This window comes from Fonticula alba (genome assembly GCF_000388065.1).
Source record: "Fonticula alba strain ATCC 38817 unplaced genomic scaffold supercont2.8, whole genome shotgun sequence".
Lineage (NCBI taxonomy): Eukaryota > Rotosphaerida > Fonticulaceae > Fonticula > Fonticula alba.
The window spans coordinates 1,669,709-1,679,496 of record NW_009242978.1 but is presented as its reverse complement, the minus strand read 5'-3'; the positions used below and the strand labels follow the sequence as shown (position 1 = coordinate 1,679,496).

The following is a 9,788-nucleotide window of genomic DNA, read 5'->3' as shown; positions in this document are numbered from 1 at the left end:
CCCCCCCCCCCTCGCGTTCTCCGCCCATCACACGCCTGGCTGCCCATGCCCGGGCTCTGGGCTAAACACCCTCGGGCCAGCGGGCCCCACCCGCCAAAGGAGAACCGCCCATGCTCACGGGCCCCCGCTCCGCCCCAATGCACCGGCCTCGGCCCCCGTCCCTTCAAAATCGCCCTCGTTTCCTTGCCCAGACAAAAGGATTGCCTCGGAAAACCCGATAGTTCTTCCCCCCCCAGCCATGAGCCGGGAGATAGCCGTATTGCTGTCGGAAAATGCCGCGGCCAAAGTCCCACATCCGGTTCGCCAACCTTCTGCTCAACTCGCTCTCTTGTCCCACTCCTTCACTGCCCTCCCCCCTCGCTGTCTTTCTCTTCCTCAGCCCAGCCCGTGGCCGCGCACTCGATGGCTGGGCTTGATGTCGACGCCGTGTCCTCCAGGTGGTTGCTCTTTTTCGCTGCCACAAAAGCAATTTTTGCCATCCGAGCCCGCCGACCCACTGGCCGGCTCGGCATGCGGGCGAAGGCCCTGGCTCAGGTACCGGTCGGGGTTTTGGCCTGCCGGCCGACCGGCCCACGGCCCGCCGGGAATGTGCCCGCCCTTCGGGGCGACTAGCCCGCACCCCTTCCGGGCCCTGTCGACGGCGCAGGCGTTTTTCCCGCCCGCCGGCCGGGCCCTGGCTTGGCTTAAGTACATGCCCGCCCCCCCCCCTCCCTCGCCCCCCTCTCTTGCCCCCCTCCCCCCCCCCCCCCCCCCCCCCCCCTCCCCCCCCCCCCCCCCCCCCCGCTCCCCGTCCCACCCACGCAGCTTGCCGGCCCGATGCTTTCTGCCAACGCCCTTTCGATCTCCCCTCCCCGGGGATTGCAGGCATAGGGGAGCCCGTGGCGGGAAAGCGCGGAAGAATGAAAGGAAAATCAGCTGGCCCGCTTGCCAAGAGCGCCAAAACACCGCGGCCGAGCGCCGGCACCTGGGTCGAACGGGGGTCGCAAAGCGGGATAAATGCCCGGCGAAACGTTCCTTCACCCACGGACACTGGTCCCGCTCGGCTAAGCCAGTTTCTGTCCTTCTGTCCCTCCCCACACCCCCCCCCCCCCCCCCCGCCCCAGAGCCCGACCACTGCCCGCCGCGTGTGATGATGCTCTCTCCCAGTCAAGGGGCCAAAGGATACCTGGGAGAAAGGTGTGAGCACGCCCCACTGCGGGAGCAGCAGCCTCGCGCCCGGTTTCTGCGCCCCCGACTCCCCGCCGACATACGAGAGACTGGCCCGATTGGCGCGTCAAATTCCAAGGGACATGTGTATTTCTGTTCCTCCTCTCTCCCCCTCGGTCCTCCTCAAGGAGAGGTGTGAAGGATGGAGGGACAGGAGAGGGAAGGGAGGGAGGAGGGGGGGGGGGGAATGGCTGAGCGATGGTTCAAGGGAAAAGGGACCGACCCAGGAATTGACTTCATCATGCGCGTGCTGGCGATCAAATGTGCGATTCCAGGAAAGCCGCCTGCAGGGCATCATCCTCGGGCGCGGAGGCGGGCGCATCGGTCGAGGTCGTTCTCGACCGAGCTCCGGCAGCCCGCTGCCGAGCAATGGCCGCCGAATTAAGCAGCGCACCAGACGCCCGCGAGGGGGACCGCAGAAGCGGCGCCGCCGACCCGACACCATTGGCCCCCGGCTGCCGGGACACCGTGGATCGAGCGCGAGCCACTCGCGAGGCGGCCGGCGCCTGCCCCGCCCCGGTGGCCCCTCCAGCCGCCAGCGACCAGAGCCCTGCATCGCGGCCGGAGGGTGACGTCGGCGAGGACAGCGGGTCATTCAGCGGATCCGACGACGAGGAAGCCGAAGCCGAGGCCGCTCCACTGCCACCCGCCGATCCGAGATCCACCGACAGCGGGTCATCCAGCAGATCAAGCCCCGAGGACCCGGCTGACAGACCGCCGCCGAGACGCCGAGTGGCGCGTCGGCGCGGCTGGCCGACGTTCGTTGTGAAGGATTCCAGACTCACATTGTCCAGGCTGTCGGTCGATGGAATGCCGCTGGTCATGCCGGAGCCACCGCCAGCCACCAGGTCCACCAGTGACGAGCCGGCCGACGAGCTGCCCGCATCGCTGCCCGGCCCGCTGGAGGCATTGCCCCCGGTAGCCAGGCGATTGCGCACGGCATTCAGCGAAGGTGGGGCCAGGCCCATCTGGGACTTCGTCCGACGGAAGACCGAGCCACTGTGAATGGTGGCGATCAGATCGTCCATGGCGCCGGGACCCTCGTCGCCGGTGTCATCCGGCATGTTGCCCGGAGGCGGGCGCCGGCGCCCAGCCGCACCAGGACGCCCACCGGCACTCGTCCCGAGCGCCGGCGACGAGGCGGCGGCCGCGGCCGCAGCGGCCGCAGCGCGAGCCTCCCGGGCTTCCTGCTGACGACGCCGCTGGAAGTCGGCAATATTCTCCTTGTGGCAGCGTGCAAGCGATTCCATGAACTCATTCAGCAGGCCGAAGATCTGTTCGGTTGACGTGGCCTTCGGGTCCTCGCCATACAGCAGGGCCACCTGCTCGAAGGCTGGGTCATTTCGAATGATGGGCCGTGAGCCACATTGGCGGTTGGGTCAGCAAAAAAAAAAGAAGAAGGAAACAAAAAAGCCAACCAATAAATAACACCCGAGACAGTCCGTGAAAAAAAAAAAGAGGGGAGGAGGGCGACGACAGGGAGGAAAGAGGGGGGGGGGGAGCGAGGTGGCGCAAAGAAGGGAATGCAAATTGGCTGCCCACGGCACGTGTGTCATGCGTACCCTTATTTGCGTCCGCCAGGGACTTTTCGATGGTGCAGATCCGCCGGTGCACGCGCCGGGCAAACTCCGAAAAGACCGTGAAGAACCGGTCCTCCGAGCTGCTTGGCGCATGGCCGACACCTGCCGCATCGGCCTCGGCGCCGCCAGATCCGGCGGCAGCCGCGCTCGCGCCCTGACCACCAGTGCCTGCCACGCCGCCCGAAGTGAGGCCAAGCTTCGGGGACAGGGGCCCGTCACTGTCGTCGTCGGCCTCATCACCGGACAGCATGGCCTCGGCCGGCGGCAGCTCCCAAGAGGGAGAGTGAATCTTCAGCAGGCTGACAATGGCGGCCAGACCGCGGCGAAGCTCGGCCATCTCGCTCTCAATGATAGGAAGACTCACTAAAAAGGAGAGAGAAAGAGAGAGAGAGGAGCAATCAGTATGCGCACATGTGGGGCAGGGAAAAAAAAGAGAGAAGGAGGAGGGAACCGAGAAAGGAGCACGGAAGGGAGTATACGCACGGCGACTGGCATCCCCGACAGCCGGCATCTCTCGACGCAGGATGTCGGCCACACTGTCGCGCGGTGGCTCCCGCTGGGCGATGCTGATGCTCGGGGTGCCGTCCGCGCCGTCGGCCTGCACATCGGCCAGGACCACCGGCGGGTTGCCCAGGGCCTGGGCAATGTAATGCATCAGGGTAAAGGAGGCCGGCCGACCGCGAGTCTCCGGCAGCCGAGACAGCGCATCCAGCCGGAAGCCCTGAGCCTGGCCACGGAAAGTCCCGGAGTTCAGGTAGTTACCAATCTCCAGCACCGTGCGCATGATACGCTGCAGGTGCTTGGCCGAGTAGGTTTGCTTGGATGCAAGGAGGATGGCATCGACATTCTACACGCGCGCGAGTCACACATGTGCATGTATATGTAAAGGCGCACCACATATGCAGCACACGGGAACACCCACGGGTGGATGGCGGCCATAGGCAAATGCGCAGGACCGACACGATGCGTTAGCAACATTGCCCCTCCGGCAAGATTAACATGACCGACAGCGACAATCCCCCCCCCCCCCCCCCCCCCCCCCCCCCCCCCCCCCCCCCCCCCCCCCCCCCCCCCCCCCCCCCCCCCCCTCGCGCCAGCACGCACCTTCTTCACCTCGGAGGATTGCTCATCAAAGCGACAGCGGAAGGTCAGCGCCGCCACACGCTCCGCATAGTTCGGCACATTCAGGCACACGTCCCAGAAGAACCTTTCAACGCGAGCCAGCCGAGCAACCATGCTCGGATCGGTCTTGCCATCCGGGGAAACATGCGTCCGGATGATGCTGATGTCCTCATCCGTCGGCAGGGCACCATTGAAGTACCGCGGGGTGGCCTCATCCAGCAGAGCATCATTGACCGAGAGCAGGGCATCCCGGATGGCCTGGTTCGAATGCCGCACCCGCGACAGGGTGATGGCCATGTTGTTGGACCGCTTCCCATCAATGAGGTTCAGTTCCGGCGGCCCGGCGGCGGCGGCCGCCGCCCCGGCGGCATCCTTCTTCTTGCTGGCATCGCCGTCGCCGGCACCCGAGGCGTCCTTGCCGCCTCCCGGGGCGACTTCCTCCGCGCCGAACAGCTCTTCCAGTTCCTGGAGGGGAATCACACTGATGGAAGCGCCGGAGCCCGTCCCGGCGGAAGAGGGCTTCTTCTGCTGCTCCGAGGTCAGAGGCAGCAGGGTTGGCGTGTCGGCCGCGGCTGGCTGCGTCCAGAGGGTCGTCGACAGCACTCGGGGAGGCAACTTGTTCCAGGCCACCGGGCGCATCTTACGCGTGGGCACATGCGCTGGGGCAGCCGGCGCGGCCGGCCCCGCCCGCCCGAAGCCACCCGGCGGAGGCGGGGGACCGGCGCCAGGCGGAGGCGGAGGCCCGGCACCCGGGGGCGGCGGAGGCCCACCACCAGGGGGCGGCGGCGGTGGCGGAGGCCCACCGCCAGGCGGCGGCGGCGGCGGCGGAGGTCCCCCGCCCATCATCGGCGGCGGCGGCGGCGGCGGCGGTGGCGGAGCACCAGCTCCCGGGGGCGGCGGCGGGGCAGGCGGCGGCGGAGCAGCTGCAGGAGGGGGCGGCGCCGCCGCCGGGGGCGGTGGGGCGGGTGCCGGAGCGGCTGCCGGTTTGGCCGGGGCCGAAGGAGTCGCCTGCTTGACCACCACCGTGGCCGGGTTGAGGGCCTGTCCAACGGCCATTTGGACGTCGGGGCTCGACAGCAGTCGGCGCAAAGGCGAGCAAGATTCCGGCAGCGCAGCCAGGACATTCTGCCAGTCGACTGCGCTCGGGTGAACACTTGTCAGTCCCCTGTCATGGAAAGAACTGCCCCCCCCCCCCCCCCCCCCCCCCCCGGCACACGCACCTTCCTCGCGCCGCTGCTCATGGTCCACGGCCACCGGACCTACCGGCGCCTGAGCAAGGTCATCCTCTACTCCCTGTACAAGACCATGACCCTGTACATGGTGAGCTTCTTCTTCACCTTTGACAATGGCTTCAGTGGCCAGCTGGCCTGGGACCCGCTGTCCAATGCCCTGTGGAATGTCATCTACACCTTCCTGCCGATCATCTTCGTGGGGGTCCTGGACCAGCTCCTGAGCTGGGACACCAGATCGCGAGTCGTTGTTTTCTTTCCCCCCCCCCCCCGCCCCTGAACCCGGCAGATTATCCGGTGGATCGGAGGCAAGGAGATGGATGCCGGCACATGGAGAGGGGGCGACCAACGCACCTGGCTTCTTCGGATCGATGTCCGGCATGGGCGGGCCCGCCGAGGCGGCCTTGGATGCCGGGGTTTCCAGCGGCTCACCACTGGCCAGCAGCTCGTGCGCATCCTCATACGCCTCCTCCAGGTGCTTACGCACGGAGGCCAGCTGCATCGAAGGGGAAGGCGTCAAATGTCAGTCGAAGACTCACTTGCCTCCTGGTCAATCGGTGTGGCGAAAGGGAAAGCGACAAACAACATGTCCTCTCTCCCCCGCCCCCGCCCCCCCCCCCCCCCCGCCTCAGGCTGATGGGGCGTGTTTTGACAAGCCAGCCCATTGGACGCACCTCCTGGACAGCCGAGTCAACGGGGTCGTTGCGCGCCACCAGCGCCAGCAGCCGGTCCATGTCTAGATCCAGGCCGAGAGGCGTGTAGTCGAACGTTTGCCCCGCGATCCCGGCATAGTCGGCCGCCGGGCCAAGTGGGTTGAACACTGGCTCGCTGCCAAGAGCGGCCGTGGCCTCGAGGGCCGCCTCTTCGGCCGCGTCGATGAACCCGGCCACCTCGGACCCGGGGCCCGCCTCGGACAGGCCGGCCGCCGACAGGAAGGGCGCGATCCCCTCGGCCGTCGGCCGAACCAGGGCCACCTGCGAGGCCACCTCGTACATCAGACGCCAGTACTGGTTGAGGATGCGCCGCTCGACAGCCACATCGGCCGACGAAATGGACGTCGCCACCGCAATCGGGAAGAGCATCAGCTGCTGCATCATGCGATTGAACCACATGTGGGCCCCGGTGGCATGGAGCGCCGCGTCGATGGACGCCGCCATGTGGACCGGATCGCTCCAGTCCACATTCTTCAGGTCGGAGATTTGCATGACCTCATGCTCGTCCTCCAGGCGCTCGGTCTCGAAAATGGTGATCTGCCGCCGGAGAGACCGGTCCCCGAGAGCCAGCAAGTCCGGGAAGACATCCGACACGCCGAGATCCAGCCACTCATTGCGGATGTACAACCGCACGGCCAAGTCCTCGGACGAGTGGCACACCGCATTCACCAGCGACATGAGGCTGATCTTGAGGTCGATACTGGTGGCAAATCGCAGGTCATACACCAGTGTCTGGAAGCGGCGGTTCTCCCGCCGGACATGCGCGAAGTGCGTCAGCGAGTCCAACACCAGTCCAGTCCCCACCCGCGGGACGAAGCTGCAGTTGGGGGCACCACCGGCGCCCCGATCACAAGGGAGGAAGGGATTAGCACCACATCACCGAATAGGGGGGGGGAAGGGGGGGGGGGGAGTCTCATGGCTCGACAAAGCCGTCTGCGAGTCGATGGGCAGATTTCAAAAAGGGGCCTGCACCAAAGTGGCCACAGAGAAGCGGGAGAGAGAGAGAGAGAAAGGATGTCAAGGATGCCCATTCCGACGCACCAGATGGCCGCCAGGATGTCCAGCGTGAGAATCCGAGCGTGCAAGCTGCGCGCCGAGATACACAGGGCCAGCGACCGGAGGGCACTGGCACAGAGGGCCGGATCCGACAGGACCGCCCGCAAGCCGACCGGATTATTCATCAGAGCTAGAGGGGAGATATGTCAGTAAGAGCACATGGGGAATTCCCCTTGCAAGCGGCCTTTTCTCCCCTCCTCCGCCGCGGCACTCTTGCACATGGCCATGCCCCCCCCCCCCCCTCCCCACACACACATACACACGCCCAGAGGAAGGCATACCCTTCAAGCACAACACGCAGCGCGTCACCAACTCGCTGGAGTCGTGCGCGCTCAGGAAGGCCGGCTGGTGATCCGGCTCACCAGGTCGACGACTCCCCGAGAAGGCGCCCTCGCCGCTGGACACAGACTCGATGGAGGCCATGGCATCGACCAGAGCCTCGACACCGCTGGCCTCGATGAACATGCGCGTCCAGGCGCCGAGCTCCGTGCGCAGGCAGATCTCCAATGCACGGAGCAGCAGCATGCCCGAGTGCACCGGGCCACCCTCGGCGGTGGCAAGCACCACCCCCTTGCTCGGGGCAACGGGCCCACTGCCGGGGGAGGACAGAGACCCGGAGCGCGAGTGCCCCGGGGAGGGGGTGCCAAAGGACCCGGTGTAGTCATCCTGCAAGGTCAAAGCCAAAACCAGCTCGCGCAGCTGGATGACACACTCATGCGGGTCCAGCATGCGACCAGCGGCGCCGAACTTGGCCGACAGCCGCGACCCGTCCTCCGCGGTGCCGGCCATTTCGCCCTCCTCATCGGAAGACAGGACATCGGCCACACCGCTGGCGTCCTCGCTGGCAGCCGCCTGGGCGACGCTCTGCCGCGACCGGCTCAGCCCGGACGAGGCGGCCAGCATATTTTGCACGGTCTTCACGGCGGCCAGCTCGTCGGTAGATGCCTCCACCGGGCCGGCCGGGCTGCCGGCCGAGTCGGAAAAGAGGCTTTGAATGGAAATGGAACTCATGGAATGGATCCGGTCTTCCTCCCGGCCATAGGGGTCGTATCCGCGCCCGGAGGTGGCCTTGTTGCGCATGGCCCGAGGCCGCGAGGGGGAGGCCGACCGTGACAGCTCGTCGTCCGACTCCCCATCGTCCGATTCGTCGTCCGAATCGTCATCCGAGAAATCCCCAAGCCCATGGCGCAAAGTCAGCAGCGCGGCGATGCGAGCATCCTCGGCCGTTTGCGGCGGCTGCGAGTCGTTCAGCGCCACGGTGCCCAGGTCGTCATCGTCGTCGATCATCGACGAGCCGGTATGGAGCAGGAGGTCCCCATTGGCCGTCGCGCCGGGCTGCTGCGTCGACGAGCGCATGATACCACTGCCAGGCCGCGGGACGGCGGAAAGGTCAGAAGAGCAACGAAGGGACAGGGCGAGCGCGAGAGCAAGGGGACATGGCCAGCAGCCGACATACATCATGGACGAGGAGGGCCGGATGCCGGAGGAAGGCGTCGATGGGGAGGCAAGATTCCCGCCAATGGCGCCGGAGAAGCCGACTGCACGAGCGGCCACCGCCGCATGGCCGGTCCCCTGGCCAACGCCGGCCAGCGGCCGACGAGACCCGGGAGTCGCCTGCGAATACGCATGCGACTGCGGGGTCTGGGGCTCGTCCGTGGTGGGGGACACCGGGGGGGACAGGTCCCCGCCGGCATCCGGCGAGGCGGGATCCTCGTCATCCAGCGGGCTGGCCAGGCCCTCGCCACTGGCTGACGTCTTGGACTTGGACTTCTTGCCACGCGGGCGCCAGGCGGCCGCGCTGCTGGTGGCCCACTGAAGGGCGTGGAGAAGCTGCGACCCGGTGGAGGCCAGTGCCGGCGACCCGCCGTTGGGGCCATCCGAGGACGACCGGCCGCCCATCAGCAGGGCCATGGCCAGCCGGTGCCGGCGACGGGACTTCTTCTTCTGGCGGACCAACTGCTGATCCTCATTGCCAGGATCGGTCCCGGTGGTGGGTGGCTGGCCAGGCGGGTCCCGGCCATCGCCACCCCCAAGAGAGGCTGTCGAGTCCATCTCTGGCGGGGGGGGGGGGGTCAGCATGGGGAAGAGAGGGCAGCGCGCGCGCGCGCGCGTGCATGTGCATGTGCGTGTGTGCGTGTGTGCGTGCATATGTGTGTGTGTGTGTGTGTGTGCCCAGGTGCCTGGCGCGTGAGCATGCACACCCTTGCAGAGGGACCCGCGCGGGCATGTACATGTGGAAACGCACCAGTGGCAAGCTAGAAAGCGTGGTACTGATCCAATCTTGGTTCGGTATCCGTGAAGGGGGTTCGGAGAGCAAGGCGCTTGGGGGCTTTTTTTGTGAAAAGGAGAGGTGCGGAGAGAGGGGGAGGCAAGGGAGGGGGGGGGGGCGCGAAGGAGGCGACAATAGGAGGAGGAGAAAGGGGAGAGAGACGCTGAGGAGTGGGGGTGGATGGCGGGGCAGGTGGTCTAGGAGTGAGCACGCTCGGGTGATTTCTAGCAGTGGCCACCTCTCTCTCCGCTCCTCTCTCTCTCTCCCTCTCCCTCGGCGAAGGGGGCCGCCTGGGCGTCCATCCCTTCCGGGGCCTGGTTCGGGACCGAGGGGAGAAAGATCGACCCCCCTGCCTCATTCCCCTTGCCCACCCTCCGGCCGGGGGCCCCCTTGCTGTTGAAAAGGGCTGCCCTCAAGAAAAGCTAAGTAGCCCGCCGCGTGTCTTCCCAACGTGCAGGCGTGGAATGTGCCGCCATCGCCGGATGGGGTGCCATTGGAGCAGAAGGGGGGCGTGCTCCGACTCGCGTCCACTCTCCCCAACACCGTGTCCTCACCCAAGGAAGACCACTGACCTGTGGGCGCGCCCGGGGCATAGGCCGGGGGGGGGGGGGGG

At 67.0% G+C, this 9,788-nt stretch overlaps 1 protein-coding gene across 1 annotated transcript; it reads right to left on the bottom strand.

The window, feature by feature from the left end:
• Positions 1 to 1,278: 1,278 nt before the first annotated feature.
• Positions 1,279 to 9,279, bottom strand: H696_05026 (hypothetical protein). Its single transcript, XM_009498897.1, has 10 exons — positions 9,152 to 9,279; positions 8,363 to 8,960; positions 7,188 to 8,269; positions 6,892 to 7,036; positions 5,812 to 6,667; positions 5,492 to 5,633; positions 3,891 to 5,044; positions 3,270 to 3,633; positions 2,769 to 3,149; positions 1,279 to 2,539 (listed from the first exon to the last, which is right to left on the bottom strand). The coding sequence occupies exons 2-10, from the start codon at positions 8,956 to 8,958 to the stop codon at positions 1,464 to 1,466; spliced, it is 5,796 nt and encodes a 1,931-aa protein (XP_009497172.1). The 5' UTR covers positions 8,959 to 8,960; positions 9,152 to 9,279; the 3' UTR covers positions 1,279 to 1,463.
• Positions 9,280 to 9,788: the final 509 nt, after the last annotated feature.